The 19211-nt window shown below is 36.1% G+C and overlaps 2 protein-coding genes across 2 annotated transcripts; both read right to left on the bottom strand.

Moving 5' to 3' along the window:
- Positions 1 to 211: 211 nt before the first annotated feature.
- LOC106344013 (putative DNA-binding protein At1g48610) lies at positions 212 to 2095 on the bottom strand. Its single transcript, XM_013783389.1, has 4 exons — positions 1888 to 2095; positions 1250 to 1706; positions 837 to 905; positions 212 to 576 (listed from the first exon to the last, which is right to left on the bottom strand). Exons 2-4 carry the CDS (start codon positions 1697 to 1699, stop codon positions 490 to 492), a joined length of 606 nt encoding a protein of 201 aa, XP_013638843.1. The 5' UTR covers positions 1700 to 1706; positions 1888 to 2095; the 3' UTR covers positions 212 to 489.
- Positions 2096 to 7632: 5537 nt separating this feature from the next.
- LOC106295692 (histone H1-like) lies at positions 7633 to 10128 on the bottom strand. Its single transcript, XM_013731660.1, has 4 exons — positions 9830 to 10128; positions 8925 to 9752; positions 8379 to 8453; positions 7633 to 8283 (listed from the first exon to the last, which is right to left on the bottom strand). Exons 1-4 carry the CDS (start codon positions 10025 to 10027, stop codon positions 8032 to 8034), a joined length of 1353 nt encoding a protein of 450 aa, XP_013587114.1. The 5' UTR covers positions 10028 to 10128; the 3' UTR covers positions 7633 to 8031.
- Positions 10129 to 19211: the final 9083 nt, after the last annotated feature.

A 19211-nucleotide genomic window follows, 5' to 3' on the forward strand; every position in this document is an offset into this window, starting at 1 on the left:
GTTGCATACGTCTTTTCCTCTCTTTTTTTAACAATCGATACACTATCTTTCACCTTGCCTATGTTTGCAGAGAAGGGAGCAATGATCACCAATCTTCTTTCAGCTAAAGCACTCATCTTCATCTGTATAGGGTGTCATATCATCTTGTGGAAGACAAGGTTTAACCACTAAACTGAGAGATGAATCGTTTCGCAGAAATATGTATGGACAAAGCATAACACAGTTTAGTCACTACAAAACATTCAATTCAGAACAAAAGAGTTAAAACTCACAAGGGTAGATTCCCCATGTAACAGCTACACAAGAGATCACCAAAGAGTACGAACCAATTAACACTAAAACTGTTTTCTCTTCTTGTACCACTCCCTGCGAACGTACAGACAAACCTAAATTTAGAAATCAAACATCAAATCAATCAGTCTTAAATTCTCCAAACAAATGTTTCCCTAACACCATTAAGATTTTTGTGGACGTGTCACATCACAGCTTCTACATTCCTGCAGCTATCTCTTGAACCTCCTCGATTGCTGAAACTGCTATCTTCAGCTTATCTGCAGCCTGCTTCACTTTCTTTTGCTGCAACAATACATTCATTCAAAACAATTATCATGACACAGTTTTTCTTCTTTCCTTTTCAACTAGTCAAATGATCATTCATTTCCGTCCATCTTATCTTCGAAGCGAAACTACACAATCTACAATCATGATAAATATGTTTCCTAGTTATCTTTTGTGATCCCACACAAACATATAATGTGTAAACCAAACTGATGAAAATGTATACAGTACCGTAAACCAATATCACTATAGAAGCAAACTGGTGATGGTTGACTTACTAAGAGTGCGGCTTTCTTCTTGAGCTCTCTTGGGTCTGATGCTCCCTGCCCAGTAGCACCTTCTGTTGCCTTCATCCATGGAAAACCGATTTTGACATAACACATAAGTATATAAACAGTTGTATAAGCATAATAATATGGTACATAAACTAAATGGTTGTAGGTACATTGACTCATATGAGATAATAACGACTTGCCAAATATACCAAGCACTTGCATTTTCACATTATACAACAAACAAAAAAAGCTTTAGGAAATCTAATAAGATTACACTAACCAAATATGCACATCTTTTCAAAGTCTCTACTACACACAACAGTCGAGAATAACCAAAAACTTAGTAATATACGACTTTTCTCTAAGCAATTTGGACGCATCAATTATTAAAGACAAGGATGTGAAAGAGAAGTTACCTTCTTTGGCCTGCCCACAGTCTTCTTAGCAACAGGTTCAGATTTAGGTTTCCGTCCACGTTTCTTAGCTGGAGCTGCCACATCATCTTTCTTTGGCCTCCCACGCTTCCTAGTTCCATCTCCAGCCGTGACCTGAGACTCCGTCGCACGCACAGTGTTCGACCTCCTTGGCCTACCTGCTGCCGCAGGCGCAGGCGCAACAGCTGCTGTAGCTACGTTTCTTTTCGGGCGACCGCTTGGTTTCCTAGCCGGCTGAGCTGCTGAAACGGCACCGTTCTGAGAGTCGGATTTGGACTTCGGCGGTCGTCCACGGCCGCGTTTCTGAGAATCAGTAGCACCGGGTGAGCCGGCGGCGGAGTCAGAAGGAAGTTTGTTGCCGGCAGCATCGGATCTTGGAGCTTCGGGACCAGTTCCGTGAGACGCGGAAGGAGTTCTAGCTGTTTTCGCCATGAGGAATCTAAGATTCGAATCAGAGAAATAGCGCTCGTGAGGTGGACAACGGAATCGAAACCCTAGAAAGCGGACTTCAACGAAGACTAAACTAACTAACAAACAATACAAACTCGATTCTGCTTAAAAACCTTGAAGAACTCTTAAAGATCCAGGGACGAAGAACTAGGGTTTCGCAATGCACGTACCTTGTTTGTTTCACCTAAGGACGAAGATCTGCGAGTGAGATACTGAAGAACGCTTGGCGAAGAAGAAAGAGTCGAGATGGTGTGTGACGGTTACAAGGTAGCCACTATGGCTCGAGCTTGGAGAGCAAAACGAACGACCCTGAGATTCTGAATTTGTTGGGTTGGGTCCACCTGGAGTCCTTCTTTTTATGTTATCGACAAATCTTGTTTTTTCTCTCTCATTTACCGAATTAATTTACAGATTTTTAGTTAATGAAAAATGGTCAAACAGAATTTACCAAATAAATCACCATAATGATATTTTTAATATATTTTTTATTGTTTAAAATACTTATAAGTTCTAGTTACAATTTTTTAAATAGCAATGTTTTACATAATAATTCAGAATTTTGTGATTTCGTTTCGCTTTTTTTTTCTAAAGAAAACTGAATAACTAAAAATGTAAAATACCCATTTTTTCAAATTCTAAAAAATTTGGAGGAAAAAAATGGTTGTTTAATGGTTCAAAAGGTGCGAGGGAAGAGTATATCGTTTGCCTCCTACCTATTTTTGCAGTAATTACTTAAAACCGGATTTCTAATTTTGAAGTCTAAACAAAGCAACCGACATAAGCAATATTAAATTTAATGACTTATGAGATAGTATCTAACGATACTGAAAGAGGGATATGAGCTCCTCTTAAATTGCTCACCTAGGCTACTTAATTCCAACCAATTAAAGAATGACATGTCAGCTTCATCTAACCCTCATATCACCTAGATTAATCGTTGATCAATTCTAAGGCTTCCTTCGCTTTACATTTAACCCATTTGCTATTTTTTTTTAATTATGCTTTCAAATGGCCCGTGAATAGACCCAAATTATTTGACAAGCAGATCGTAACCCACGCAGACTCATCCACTTCATCTTCCTCCTCCTCCTCCTCCTCCTCTGAAAATCTCTTCCGTTATCTCAACCTCCAAAATTTCTCTGAAACGTTCTCACGCTATCTACTGTTTCAATTCTCCGCCTCCACACAATATATATGTCTCCACGCTTTGGCTTTTCACCTTCACAAAAGTCATCAGACCCTAATAGTCGAAGGAACCAATGGCGCTATCAAAATGGCGAAATCTAATGGCAAGGAACCCACAACTCTGATCTTCAACGACTTCACTCTTGGTTTGGGAGAGGCGGAGCTCTGTTTCCGGTTAGTACACTTATGGGAAGCACAAAACACATCCAGAGGGGGTATGCTTATTAGTGTTGAACTGCTTATGACCAATGAACATGTATGAAATCATTGTCCTCTTCCGATTATGTTCCGTCTGAGTTTCCAAATCCAGTGACTAACTTCTTTCATTTACCAAAGGGTGTTGTTGTACCATTTGTTTGACGGTCACAGTCTCTCCATTAGTTTCACACACAATTCCGCTTCAAGACAACCAGGTGGTGATTGACTCAGATAGATTCAGTTTCCATTCATTAAAAGATTTTGAGGCGCCTAAGAGGTGACTCTACAATAAGATTTTTTTTTTGTCACCTCCTATAATTATTTACTTAAATTTTGTACCTTTGCTAAGGCTCCCCTCGAGGACTAATTTCTTCAATGATTGTGGCTGACGTAGTTGGGCACATGAAGCTCATCAATGAGCAGCCTCTCTACCAACGGCCGGTTCTTGACATAATGGACAGAGCAAGTTGGCGAGTTTTGGTGCCTCTACAGTCTAAAGAATAGCAGATGCAGTTTCATAGTAAAATTTGTCCTATGATGTTAACTTAGAGCTTGATTTTAGATCAACATGCAAGATTATTATGTTAATGTTTTACTTTTACTGATTTTGTGTCTCATTTTATTGAAGCACCTGAAAGAAGAGATGGGGTTGGGCTATCTGGCTCAGAAGATTATTTCAGTTGACCCCCTATCTCCAGCATCCCGGAATAGTTCTTAGAATGTTCATTAATTCTTCAATCTTAATCTCAAGAAACCAACATGATTAACCGCATACGTCTGAGTACAGACTTTGACACCCGCAACTTTTAACCACCAAACAAGCTGTTGGCACTAACTTATTCCTAAACCTAAAACTGCAGAGATTTTCTTTTGCCTTGAACTTCTTTTTGCTGTAATGACTGTCTTAGTTCCTTCAGTTCAACCTCTTTTCTCCCACGGATTTTACAGTTTTGAGTATCGTGCGGTAATGAATTAGACTCTCTTCTTCTTTTCCGTTGGATTCTCTTTCATTTTTTCGTATGACTCATTGCGGTTCTTAGGTTACAGTGTTCCAATTAGCCCACTTGCTGAACATAGATTCATGAAAATCTGGGGAACCGAGTTTCTTTTTCAGCTCATAAAGATGCATTCATGACATTGTCATCTGTTCTACAGATATTTAGCTATCGTTTGCAGCTGTATAAACCAACCTTTAGCCTTTTGTAGTTCATGCATTTGATCGTAGCTACGTCAGCGTTGACCTTTTTTTGTTGTTGTGCAGGTAGGATGAGAGGCTTCATAGATTGGGTTTTCCATCTACCCAACTTGATGGCATCATCATCTATACTACTTTTGGAGAGTGACCCTTTCTCCCGAGAGAATGAAGAAAAGAATAACCAGTGTATGATATTCTCTCTTTCTTTCCTCATACCCTTTGTTAGTCTACTGAACGATGATTTATGGGTTTGTATTTTACAATTACGTTGACGTTATTGGATGCGTTTGGATTTATTACCTCTTAAACTCTTCTTCTGCCCGTTTGGATTTATTACCTCTTAACCTCTTCTTCTGCTAGATGACCATATCCTCTGTGTGTCCCTTACTGTTTTTCTTCTAATGTAAAAAAAGGCAATTCATGTGCTCTACTTTAATTGGGTTTGAATTGCTTCACAAGAATTCACTGCTTTTTAGAATTTTAATGTTGATGATACTTTGGGCAATTGCCTCGACTATCCATGATGTTGAATTATTTCCTCACCAGAGGTTTCTCTTATTGGTTCTTTTTATATTTTCTTCAACTAATAGCTACTTTTTTTTTAATTGAAAAGGCTGTTGGGAATTGCTACAGTTTGTGTTAAGATCACGAAGCTGCTCTAAAGATGTTTCAGATAGCTATCCAACTGAATTAAAGATTCACATATGCACATACCCTTTGTGGTCATGCGTACAATTTTTTCGGTTTGTCTGCTTTGTTCATACTCTTATTACATTAAACAATTAAAAACAAGGCTGCCCCTTCTCATGTATTTCTATGTTCATGTAAACCGTTTTGTAGAGGCCAGTGTATCCATCTTCTAAGCCGGTAAAAAGATTGGGACAAGCTGGAAGCTGAAGTCAAGACCATGTTCCTCTTTTAGCTCCACAGAGGCGCTCAAGTGGATACGCAGGAATGGTGACAGGGAGATAACATTGGTAGCAGAGAGAAGCTCCAGAGAAAGCAGAGACAAAGCCATTGGCTGGCCGAGTTATCTTGAGAGGGAAAAGAAGAAAGGCTCAAAGATACGAGTTAATTATCAACAAAATCTAGAGGAGCAGAGCTGAATACTGGGGAGATTCTCTTGCGTCTTGCAAGGATAACATAAGGAAATTGAATAGGACCTGACTGTGGCTATGTGCTTAGTTTTGGTTTACTGATTTTAATCGCTTATGATCCTAAGTTATGGAACTAGAAGCTACTCACGACTATACTCTATAGAATTGCAGCAGTGGTGCCATTAGAATCTACATGAACATGCATGTAACAAAAATGAAGTGGCTCAAATAAGAGAGTCAAAGCAAGAACCGTGGATTGAAAGAGAGTGATAGAATTTATGAGGAAACAAAGTAACACGTCACATCACTCAAATGATTGTTTGGACCCTAGAAACTGATGTGTTGTGAATATTTAGTTAATGAAGATCAATTATTTATAAGTTCCAAAAGAAGATCAATTATCACTTTATTTACAATCATATATTCATGTTTTAAGTATTGTTTGGAACTCATACCCTAACTCTAAATGGAAGAAGTTAAAAGCGTATAAAACAATCTCTTTTAGTTGGAATTCAATGATTTTAAAGCAAAAACAAAGTTAAAATCAATTGAAAACTTATACAGTTATTTTTTATAAAAGCATAAATAACCTAAACAAAAGAGTAATTAAATAGATTACAACTAAAGTTTAATTAACTTTTATTCATCATTCCATATATAATTACATTTACAATTATAACAAATTGTGAGTTCTTCTTTTGACATATATTTTATTTATATAAAACATAAAATTACAACAGAAGTTGTATTAGGTATTGGAAACACAGTTGACAGCTTCTCCTTTAATAAGAGGTTAAGGGATCTGAGCCTAGGAAGTAAGCAAACATTACAATTTCAAATTTCCAGAATACATGTCTAAAATATAAGAGGAACCTAGTTTGATCATGAAGAAAAATGAAAAATGAATTGATACCCTACATTATTGCTTATTTTAATCTTTCTGATCCCAGTCACTTACTTTGAAAAAAGGTTTAATAACACCACATATTTTCTGATACCAGTCATTCCCTCCGTTCTCGAAAGTAAGATTTTCTAGAGTTTATTCTTGTTCCACAAAAATAGATTTTCTATATTTTTAAGGTACTTTGTATACTTTTGAGAAACATTAATTATGAATATTTGAATTGATTAAATTTTATTGGTGGATAGTTATTGGAAATTGTATTGAAAAGTAAATTGTAGATTAAATTGTAAACATTTATTATTTTCTTAATAAACTTGAAAACTCTAGAAAATCTTACTTTCGGGAACATAGGGAATATTAAAAACACACCATGTTTATTTTTTCTTTTTGATCAAACACCATGTTTAACCTTATTGAGTTATTGTCCGGTTCATGTACTCTAATAGTAACTGAAGGTATTGCTGTATATATATGGACATTCTTTCAAAGGTGATAGAGATGGTGTCACAAAACTACGAACGAATCTTTCACAATACACTCATAAATTTATGAATATGATTTGAGTAAGAAAAAAATTATTCACGTGGGATGAAAACGGTCAAGAATTAATGGAAAAAAACAAAATTTATGGGGAAAGTTTATTGTGTATATACAAAAAAAAAGTTACAAGAGAATGAAGAACTAAGGCGGACACAAATAACAAAAACCAAGCAAAAACACATATACAAACCAAAATTAATTATACCTCATAATTCAAATGAAAAAAACAATCACACGATTATATATAAATCATTTCAGAATCATTCAATCACAAAACTTAAATGAAAACAAAAACAAAAAAAATAATAACGCGCAATACACGTATTGGAAATTACCATAAATTTCTAGCACTGACATCAGAAAATACAGACGTAAAAGATATTAGAAATATTAAAATGGATATACACTTTCCTTTCCGTTTATTTAAAATAATTAATAGATAAACACAATTTGAATATATTTCATATATTTCATATAAAATAATAAAAATTAATATATTACAACTAATTAACCTAACATTCAATATGTAAAAAATATCTTTTGCTATTCTTCTTTGTTAACCAAATAAAAAAAAAATTATATCATAACAACTCAATATAAAATTACTGTCACACATTTTAAAACAAAATTGGTATGATACTTTATTAAATAAATGTTTAAAGAAAAATGAAACATGAAAAAATAGAAAATATATCAAAAGAAAATGGAACAACAAACAAACATTATATAATAACTAATTAAAATACACAATCCACGCATACACAATCCACGCAGAGCGCGGAAAAAAAATCTCTAGTTGACATAAAGAGACGCAAGAACAATCATAGAAGTGGAGAAGTGAAGTAAAAATTACATAACGTTTATTAGAAACATGAACTCCTCCTACAAGGCTAAGAGACCAAATAAAATAAGCAAAACAGAGTCTAAGAAACATGAGGGAACAAAGCAAAAGCCTACACAGATACGGACCCTGGAAAAACAGAGACATGGTACATGAACAATGGCAACATCCTAATCACTTTACAGACATTACCCTACCTCTCCTTGTTGTTTGGTTAGAGACACACTCATCATCATTTTTCTCTGTTTTCTCTCCTCCAAACGCCCTTAAGATTAAAAAAATCCATGGAACACACGACGAACAAACTCACCACCACTTGCTAGCTTTTATAAAGTTGTGCCAAGGCGGCTCTTTTCAGAACAGAGCTTCTTGCATAGCCTCTGTTTCTGTCTGCACCTGCCCTTGTCCATGTCCGTCGGGCTGGGGTTCATTTTCAAAGTATAGTTCATCTGGCTGCACGTCTTCCATGTGGCGTGGCTCCTCTGTTGTCTCCCTTTTTGTTACCGTTAGCTCTTCCAAGTCATGTATAGCTTGAACCACAGCTTGATTATCACTTCCTCCGACCTCAGCTTTCAACACATTAACAATTTCCTTAGCTTTCTCTTGCTGCATAAACAAGAGAAGACCAGAAGCAGCCTAAGCATGGAAAATTATGGAATCAGAAGGAGATGAAACCAGGATAAGGATCACACAGGACTTACAAACAATTCAAACTTCTTCTTGAGTTCACCAAAGCTAATATCTTGTTGTCCGGAAGCACCCTTTGAAGCAGCATTCTGTGTTTGAAAAATGCAAAATAATTAAGATAACTCATCTATACATGATACATAAACAAATTCTAGAGGATAGTCAACAATACTAAAGAGTTTGAAACACACAAAAATCTTGAAGTTTGATTAAATAACAAAGATTTATCCTTTTTAAAATGTTGATGGACGGTTTGTGCATTTTCCTATGTAATTCTAAACAATTATTACAAGCAAAAGCGAGCCACTGATAACCAAACAGAGAAATCTTAAAATAATAAATAGTACACCAAAAAAAAAAAAAACAAGGAGAGATACGAACGTAATCATACTGTAGATAGAAACTAATTAGATACTCTCTCGAAAGAGACAACATTCAGAGTGGAAAGTGACATTTATTCACAAGACCAAAAGTTCTAACTTTAAACTTAAACATCAAGATCTATAATAGTAATTGTCTCAACGTGATATCACAGAGACATTGAGAGAAAGATTGTTTACCTTTCTGGGTCTTCCTACGGGTCTTCCAGTACGAAAATAACCTCTCTTTGGCTTCATCGCCTTCCTAATCACACCTCCGATCTTAGGAGGCCGTCCTCGTCCTCTCTTGGCAACCTGCTCTCCCCCATCCTCTGCCTTAGGTGGTGGTGCAACAGAAGAAGCACCTGCGTCAATTCTCTTCGGTCTCCCTCTGCGTCTAACACCACCGTTAGCAACGTAAGGAAACACGGAAACCGGAGCCGACACCACTGCTGGCTTTCTCTCCCTCCCTGCCGCTCTTCCACTTGGTGGCCGCCCTCTTCGTTTCGCAATTTCCTCACCGCCGGAAACGGAAGCCTTCAATGTCGGCAAAGCTCCATCTTTCCTAGGACGACCTGGTGGTCTCTTAACTGGCGGTGTCTGAGCCTGCATCTGCTCAGAAACAGCTAACTGGTTCTGTTCCGAGGTGGGTTTTCCGTTTGTCTGAACATCGGCGGGTTTTGCCTTTGGAGGTCGACCACGACCACGACCACGCTTCTGAGTTTGAGGAGCAGAAATCGTGGCCGGATCAGGTAACTGTTGGGTCTCATTGAAATCAGATCTGGGAGGTTCAAGACCAGCAGCTGCAGCCGCAACAGCTACGCTAGTGGGATGAGTAGCAGCTGCGAGTTTGTAAGATTTCTTCACCATGAAAAGAACACCACTGTTCTTGAGAGTCCTGAGATGGTGAGTCAGCAAAGAGCCATGAGCAGGAGGTATCCCCGTGTAGAATCTCTCGATGTACCTCGAAATCGCTTGCTTGCTTGACCCGTCTGGTTCGTTCAAAGCAGAGATCGCACTGCAAATCATCTACACACACAGAAAGAAAGAAACATCCAGTCACTGAAAAGATAACCCTAGCCAAGTCAAACTGTACCAGAGCTTACTTCGGAGTAATGAGGGTGGTTAACGGATGGATGAGAAGGAACTGGCGGCGATGGTTGAAAGAACTGGTTGTTGTTAGGCGGCGCGACGGCGGAGGAGTTAACGGCGGCGCCGTAGAAGGGGTGTTGGGGAGGAGGGAAAGGGTTGGAGTTGGTGAAGGGAGGGAAAGCAGTGAACGGAGGAGGCAGAGAAGGATCCATGGATTTAGAGAGAGAAAACAGAGGAAGAAGAAGGTGATGAGATTTTGTGATTTTTTAGAGAAATTTGTCTTTTCGTTTTTTTTTCTCTTACTTTCAACGAAATTAAATTATTGTGGAAGGAAGAGATAAAAAGGTGAAGGTTGCAGAGAGATGCAAACGATACGATGGGGAGAGTGAGTGAGTGATTGAAATCTAACCGTTGAAAGTGTCTTTTGGTGCCGTTTTACGACACGGATCGATGACGTCTGCTCTTTGTAATATAAAATTTGAGTTTTGTGTTTCTTTGAACTCTTTTTTTTCTGCAACTATTAAACAAATTTCTGTTTCTGATAAAAATATTTTTGACTGATAAATTTTTATAAATATATTAATTAATATTCATATATTATAATTTTATGGCTTTATAATTTTTAGAATCAAATTTATTATTGAAGTTTAAAAGATATTCTTTCTTATAAAATTAATATATTTCATTTTAAAAAAAAATGTTAACATTTTTTCATTTTATATTTTAAATTTTATTAATATTATTTTATTTTATATTTTAATATAAAATGTTGTTATAGTTTAAATAAATTTCATCCTATATTTTCATATAACTTGGTAATTTACCAATTTTAATATAAATTTATTTTTCAAAAATGTAAATTATGTAAGTATAAAATAGTGTCAATCTTGACTTTACATTTAACAAAAGATCAAATGATTTTAAAATATGAATATCATAACATTTGACTTATTTTTCATTTAAAATTACATTTGCATTTTTGTAAGACAAACAATATACATGTCATCAATACACAAATTATTTCCTTCCAACTCTCATAGAACATCTTTATTAATAAAGTATCTCAAATATAATATTATTTAAAATATTTAAAATATTAAATTAATAATAAGTAGCAAATTTTATAAATTCTCTCAACACTTTTAAAATCTCTTATCTCTTAACTTTTAATTTTATTTGTTTTTTTTTTTTGACGTCGAACGGCCATTCTATTACTCAAACTTGAGGTGGTCTGGGTAACCAGACCGGAATAGAACAACCAATGAAAAGTAACTCTCTACGAAAGCTCCTAGCAGTCTTAGCTAAAAAATCAGGAAGCTGACTGCGCACTCATGGTACATGGGTGATTTTGAAATCCGGAAAACAAATCTGCAGCGTCTCTATCTTCTCCAGCTCTGTCGCAAATCTTGGCCACTCCTGGGGTTCATTTATCATTGCAATCAGCTCCTTGCAGTCAGTTCCAAAGCTCTGGCACGGCGAGTGTTGAAGCATGTTCTCCATCGCCCATCGCAGCGCTTCTACCTCCGAATGCAGCACTGAATCACATCGAGTGAAGTTTCGTGTTCCCATAAGTTGTATGTCCTCCCTACTATCCATCCAGACCCATCCACATCCACTAAAGCGGCCAGAAGCTGTCCAAGATCCATCTAGTAGACAGATATTACCAAAGCTTAAGACTTGGTTTGCATCATTATTGGTAGCCTGGACGTGTGGTGGCATCGTCTCATTCGCGTTAAACCAGGCCTGACATTCACTCTCTGCGTATCGAACGAGTTCTAAAGGGTCTCTGTCTATACCCCTGAAAAGCTTATCATTGCGAGTCTTCCAAATATACCATATTATCCAGGGATAAGGATCCCTGCCTTGGTCTGGTGCAATGATATTATTCTTCCTCCAGAAAAGATAGTCCATGTTTGTGTAAACGCTTGCCACTGGGAATAAACCTGGACTTGTAGGAGTTGCCGATAAAGACCATACTTGCAGGGCTGGATGGCATTCAAATATTGCATGAGTTACAGATTCCTCTATTTCCCCACACCTTGGGCAATAATTATCGCACCTCATATTACGCCTTAATAGATTCCTCGTTACTGCTACCTGTCCCGTTATCAATTGCCATATTTGTTTATAATTAAAAACTTGTACTGATAAAAATATCATTAATTCTGAATGAACTCCATTGATTTCATATTTTTCTAGATATTTATGCATAATTATCTTACAATATTGTATTTTGTATATTTAAACTATCCAAACGCTTAACTATTTATATTTACAAACTTTGATAATGGGAATTACCACAAATAACACATTCATAGTACCACTTTTCATGTTTACACTAATCATTTTTACTTTCATTTTTAATGAATGATAAAAGATATTTATACCACTAGGGTTAACTAATCTAGACTTAGGTTTTAAAATTGAGAGATAGATAGGATTTTTGGAACGTGAAATTTAGGACACTAATAAATATATAAATAAATACTTAAAAAAATATTTTTTTTTTCAAAAATAGTTTCAAACATAATTTTCAATTTTCAAAAAGAAACTTTTAAAAAGTTTGAAAAATTCAAAAAAATAAATTTTAATAAAGTTCGAATTTGAAAATGTATAATTCGAAAGCATAAAAAATTATTTTTTATTATTTTTATTATTATTATTTTTATTTATTTATTTATTTTATTTATTTAAATAATTATTTATTATATATATAGAGAACAAATGTATAAAGGTTTTTTGCCACTTAATGAAGAATGTATTTTTGAAAATGTATTTTTAGTGATGGTAGAGATGAATATTTACTATATCATTATTGTAATTATATTTATTATTTTTATTGAATAGTTCATAAGTTGATAAATAATCTTGTAAGCAATATTTAAAAAAACTTTAAAATTAATTGTGTTTGATTTAAGAATTTATTTTTAATGGATAATTTATTGTAAAATGGTTTTAGTATTATATAATCAAGAAAAAACACAGATAAAAAAAATCATGTGGTAGTTAGACCATATACAATAGTTCTATTATCTATGACTTTTTTCTTTAACCTTTAAACATTTCACATCACATTTTTTACATAATCATTTGATAGTCACTTAATTTTACTAAAACAATGATTATTTTTTATCACCAACTTAAACATACTCAAATAGACTCTGCAAACCAAACTACTAGCCCCACATACATATAGACAACAAACAACAATTGCTTTCTTGCACTGCGTGCAAGACTGTCCGCCCTTAAATTATGCGTCCGTGATATATGAATGAATTCTGAGCTGTTGAAAATTTTCTTCAAAATCTTTATGTCTTCCAAATAACTTGCAAAGGCTCACCATTCTTCTGGTTCCGAAATCATCTTCACCAACTGAGAACAATCCATCGCAAATGTAACCGTAAACTATCTTAGATTCGTCATGCATTCCATTGCCCAAATGAGAGTGGCGACTGACTCGCTCTTGTATTCCTCGCTCCCATACATTAAACCATCAAAACCTTTCAGTGTGCTATACCACCCTTGTCCCGAATAGATTTCTTGATAGATGATAATATTTCTTCTACTGGTAACAAGTTTGATCGATTCCCTGTGTAAGTGAAAGTTGTGCCTCAGTCCAAAGTAATGACTCTGTTTCTGCTAATTTGAGAGTATCTCTAGGATCAATATCCAAATTGCTAAATACTTTGTTGTTTCTTCTTTTCCTTATGTACCATAAGATCCATGCAAATCGATGATCTTCCAATTTCGGAGAAACCCTCCAAAATAAATGATCCATATTTGCAAAAAAATGATTGAGTGGGCCAGATGTCTGGATTCGATGGAATTCGTGAGAGTGCCCAAAACTGAACCGCCGGTGGACATTCAAAATACACATGATTTATTGATTCCTCTGGTGCTCCACATCGTGCACAAAATGTATCCTTTTGTATTCCTCTTGCTCTTAAATTTTTCTTAATCGCTATACATCCCGATACCAGTTGCCATAAACTGTTTCATCTTAGGTGGACATCATACTTTCCAGCAGAAAGCCTTCAATGGAGAGACCGAAGGGACTTAATAGTATACTTTCAATTATTTTTGTATCTTAAAGATCCACCAGATTCCAAACGACATATAAATTCCATGTTCTCGATGTTACATCGATGAAAGAATCCAGTGTAAGGTCCGGGTAAAGATTGTGTTGATTTTTATTGGCTGGCCTCGGGCGAGTGGATAGAGCAAAATATCATTCCATACTGAGATAGATGATCATGATCCCACCCTTTTGATTAGTCTTTAGATAACCAATGATCTAGCAGAGACAATACTGCACCAGCCATAGGACGAAGAGTACGATCTAAATGGTTCCAGGGGTGATGCATTCATGAAATACCGTCCTTTGAACACACGAGAGAATAATGTGTTCGGTCTCTCTATCAATCTCCAAAATTGCTTCCCAAGAATAGATGTATTAAAATATGTGAGGTCTTTAAACCCTGAGCCTCCTTCGTCCTTAGGACTACATAGTTTATCCCATGATTTCTAGTGCATACCTCTAGTATTGCCCCCTGGACTCCACCAGAATTGTGCTACTGCATTCGTTAGCTTCTTCGTTACCGTTTTTGGTATGCAAAAATAGGACATTCAATGGTTTGGCAAAGTCGTTACCACATATTTTATAATCACTTCCTTCTCCCCTTGGTGAAAAATTTGAAAGTTCTTCCATTTACTCTATTATTTAAACGATCTTGAATAAAACCAAAAACTTGTGTTTTTGATCCTCCCAAATTCTCAAGGATTCCCAAATATGATCCCATTCCGCCTAAATTCTATATCCCTAAAATGTCTAGTAGTTTCTGTCTGATGGATTCTTCAATCTTGTGACCAAATTGAATCGAAGATTTTTCAAAATTTATCTGCTGACCTGATACTACTTCGTATTCCTTTAGAATCATGAGAATTGTATGGCATTCCTCTCTTTGTGCTTTGCAAAAAAAGAGACTATCGTCTGCAAAGAGAAGATGAGAAATTGGAGGACAAACCCTTGCAACCTTTATCGTCAGTTATTTCTCTCTCTCAGCCTTTTTAATATTCGCTGCAAAGGCTTCCGTATACATAATAAATAAATAAGGAGATAATGGGTCCTCCTGTCGTAGACCCCTCTGTGGAGTTATGTGTTTCTTTAGTTGATCATTCAATAAAACTATGTACTGTACTGAGGAAATACATTCCATCATTAGTTGGGTCCAGTGTTGATCAAATCCCATCTTGAAAAGTAGCTCTTGTATTAAAATCCACTCAACTCTATCACAAGATTTACTCATATCCGTCTTTATGGCCATAAATTAATTCTGGTATGATTTATTAGTCCTCAATCCATGAAACATTTCCTTAGCTATGAGACTATTGGTAGAAATCAATCTTCCAGGCACAAAAGCCGATTGTGTTTCTGAAATAAGTGAGGGAAGACAAGCCTTTAATCTTTGACATAATACTTTAGATATAATCTTATATCCTACATTACATAAGCTTATAGGTCTGAGCTCTGTCATCTTTGTAGGCCTCTCCATTTTAGGAATCAAACAAATATTTATAATATTTAACCTTGCGTCGAGTTTTCCAAAGATCAAAAAGTTAATGACCACTTCCTGTAAATCTTTTTTTTTATTATATGCCAAGAGTGTTAGAAAAATAGAGCTGTCATTCCATCCGGTCCATGAGCTTTTTTCTGGATGCATCATAAACATGACTTGTAGTATTTCATCCTCGGTTCCTAGCTTGATTAACCGCTGATTCATCTGGGGGGGTGATGGTAGGTGTAATCTCGTCCAAAAAACCTTCGAATTCTGAGGGGAAAGTTATCTGAAACAAAACATCAAAATAATCCACTACAACATTTTCTACACCGTGTTCCTCAATTATCCAGTTTCCATCAGTATCATAGAGCCCACAATCCTATTACGAGCACGGCGTTTTTTTGTTAGGGCATGATAGAATTTAGTATTAAAATCCCCTGATGTATACCACATATTACAACTTTTCTGTTGTCAAAAATCTTCTTCGTCCTTATATGCTTCTTGTAACTTCCTACATACTTCCAGTATGTCTTCATGAGTTCTATAATTATCAGTTTGTATTTCTTCCAGTGCTTTTTGAAGCTCACTAATTCTCTCCTTTTTATATGGTGGATTATTTTTTCGCCCCGCTCGCCCACGCCTAAGCCACCCACGCCCGCTCACTCGGCCTGTGGGCCCTTATCCCATAAGACGGGTGGTGCGTTAATTTTTCAAGGTCTGAAAGACTTGTTTACTGATCATCCTGCAATCACCATATAACCTTTTCCCATGTTTTGGCCTCACTCGCACGGTATTGCAAATTACTTCCCGATAGGTCACCCATCCTTTCACTACTCCAGTATAAGCACACTTAACTCTTGAGCTATGATGCACCAGGACGGATACGGGGACGGATACGGGGACAGATACGGGTATGGGGGCGGGGACGGCAAACGGACGACAAAACTTAAAATTTGTGGATACGGGTACGGCATGGGTACGTCTATATATATATATATATATATATATATAAATAAATATTAAAACCAAAATCAATAAATATTAAAACCAAAGCATAATTCTCATATAAAATAAAACACCACCATAACATCTTAAATAGAATAAAACACCATTATAATATCTTAAGTAAAATAAAAAAATAAACTAGTCAATAATCAATCCATTCTCCAAATCAGGTTCATCTAGTGAAAGACTTGCGAACTCCAAATATCCAATATCTTTCATAGAATCAAAATCATCTCCACCAACATCCCACATCTTTGTCTTTTCTTCATCGTATTGCTCGGAATTCCTGGATAAAAAGCGTAAATTATTGTGGATGAAAATTAGATCTTGAGCTCGACTTGGATTCAACTTATTCATTCTAAGTGAATGAATGAATGAGCAGGTACTCCAATTACGCTCAGCACATGAAGATGAACTAGGCTGTCCAAGCAACTTAAAAGCCAAAGTCTGTAGGAAAGGAGTTTGGACACCAAAGTTAGCCCACCATTTCTTGGATTCCATAGTAAACATCACCGAAATGCATGTTAAATCCTCAAAAGGACCAGTTCTCATGGAGAACAAAGCATATTCATCCATAACCTTAAGATGATCATCAATGCTTGGGAACAATCTTCGAAAACACTTCATTCTCTCACTTGAGACATCTGGATCTCTATGTGGACCAAGTCTTGCAGAATCTTCACTTAGCCATTCATCACTATAAAATCTACAACACAAAGACATGTTCTATAAGAGGCAACAAAAAAAACATATAGTTTAAAATCATATACCTTGGATTTAAAGAGTGAGCTAGACAGTGCAGAGGAGTGTTGTTTTTTGCCCAGCGATCCACTAAAATCTGATAAACAACCTGGTAGAAAGGGCTAACTTCAAACACATGACGTTTCTCTTTCTTTTAGATCTCAGACTTTACTTTCTCAATCATAGAATCCCACATCTCATATACCAAATGAAGACATGGTTTGTCAGTGTCACAAAACCTTATCATCTCATATATAGGTCTTGTGAAATCAATAATGTATGACACTTGTTCCCACCAATCATCACTAAGAATCTTCTTCTTAACAAAACTTGCTTTCCCCACATCATCTTTTCTATAAGTAGACCACTCCTCACTTATGGCCATAGCTTCAAGGCCTCTTTTGATAAGCTTCAGTCTCTTAAGCATCACAATGATAGAAGCAAAACGTGTATCGGCAACTGCAAGCAATTTGAGTGGAGAGAACTTACTAAAGATGGCTAGTCTCATGTTGTGGTTCATGATGAAATGTTTTATTGCAAGTGCATCTCCATGAACATCTGTTATCCAGTTGCATTCTTCTCCACATTCCTTGCTGCGCAAATGTACTTCAAAGCAAGATTAAGGGTGTGAACCACAACACATGGTGTCCAATAAATATGAGGAAAGGTACTCTCAATAATCTCTCCAGCAGCCTTTTAATTTGCTGCATTATCAGTGATGATTTGCACGACGTTTTGATGACCCACTTCATTGATAACATCTTTCATCAGATCAGAGATGAAGAATCTATCTTTCACTTCTCCAAAACAGTTCACAACCTTGAGAAATATAGGACCACTTCCTGAGGTAGCAATAAAATTAATCAATGGTTTTCTAGTAGGATCACTCCAACCATCTGACACAATCGTCACCCCTCTTTCTTTCCATGTTGACTTAAATGGAACCAGTAACTTTTCAACATTATTTCTCTCTTTCTGAAGCAATATAGTTCTAAGCTTATTATAACCAGGGGGCACATAACCATCAATCTTGTTTTCAGCAGCAAACTGGTAAGACCTATGATAATGTGGGTTTCTTGCAAGGTTAAATGGCACACCTCCACTGAAGAACATTCTTGCAATTTCTTGATCTAGTTGATCCTTGACTTCAATACCAAAAGCTCTAACAATTGCATAATCAGCAGACTTTCTTTTCTTTGAAGCAGGATTCGTTTCACTACTTTCACAAGGCAACAGAACCGCTCGAGCACCACTCTTGCTTTTCTTCTTCTCAAACTCATCTTCCAATTTTTGCATTTCAGCCTTTTGACTCCTTGTTCTTACATATAGCAATACCTTGGTTTTTAATTCCAAGTAGATGAACTCTAATTCTGGAATACGAGCCTTGTCGATATTCATTGCAAATATTGCACTTAAATTTCCAAGTGCCTCTTTTTACTCCTGATTTCTCTAATTTAGTCACGTAGTTCCATATTGGAGCATCTTCGGTTTGAGTTGATGAATCAGCTGACCCACTACCGAAAGCTTTATCAATATTATCACTTGCTCCTTGAGAAGCCATGAGTAACCTGAAAAAAAAACGTGAGAATTGAGAAGCTTTTATATAGATTAAACAGAAACAACCCACATACGTAACATGAAACAAACCGAAAAAAAACAGAGTTTTGTTTTCCTGTCTAATACCGTCTACTTTTACTATAAGCCAAAAACACACATACGTACGTGGTGAAACAAACCATAGAAAACAAATACTGTCTAATACTAATATTGTCTAATACTATCTTCTTTTACGTAAGAATTGACAAACCAAAAAAACAGAGTTTGTAATCATACTTACTGTGTTTCCTTTGACGTGAATTGACAATTAAGAGAAAGAAGATGAAGAGAATAACTGAATAAAAGGTTGTTTAAGTTTAAAGCGGTGTTTTGAAACCCGATCCGGACCCGCGGTTGAACCGGTAAATCCGGTGACCCAGAAAAAATCTAGTTTGGGTTTTGTGAAATACCCAATATTTAGAAACCCGCAAAAACCCGTAAAAATCCAGCAAAACCCGGAATCCGATACCGGTTGAACCACCGGTTGAACCAATAA

The sequence above is a fragment of the Brassica oleracea genome, chromosome C5 (genome assembly GCF_000695525.1).
Source record: "Brassica oleracea var. oleracea cultivar TO1000 chromosome C5, BOL, whole genome shotgun sequence".
Classification (NCBI taxonomy): domain Eukaryota; kingdom Viridiplantae; phylum Streptophyta; class Magnoliopsida; order Brassicales; family Brassicaceae; genus Brassica; species Brassica oleracea.

Excerpts from the sequence above, each read along its gene's own strand:
- LOC106295692 (XM_013731660.1), bottom strand. The coding sequence starts at position 10,027 with ATGGATCCTTCTCTGCCTCCTCCGTTCACTGCTTTCCCTCCCTTCACC. Across the intron at positions 8,454-8,924 it reads CCGTAGGAAGACCCAGAAAG|AATGCTGCTTCAAAGGGTGC; the intron begins GTAAACAATCTT and ends TTTCAAACACAG. Across the intron at positions 8,284-8,378 it reads AGAAGAAGTTTGAATTGTTT|CAAGAGAAAGCTAAGGAAAT; the intron begins GTAAGTCCTGTG and ends TTGTTTATGCAG.
- LOC106344013 (XM_013783389.1), bottom strand. The coding sequence starts at position 1,699 with ATGGCGAAAACAGCTAGAACTCCTTCCGCGTCTCACGGAACTGGTCCC. Across the intron at positions 906-1,249 it reads CTGTGGGCAGGCCAAAGAAG|GCAACAGAAGGTGCTACTGG; the intron begins GTAACTTCTCTT and ends CCATGGATGAAG. Across the intron at positions 577-836 it reads AGAAGAAAGCCGCACTCTTA|CAAAAGAAAGTGAAGCAGGC; the intron begins GTAAGTCAACCA and ends GTATTGTTGCAG.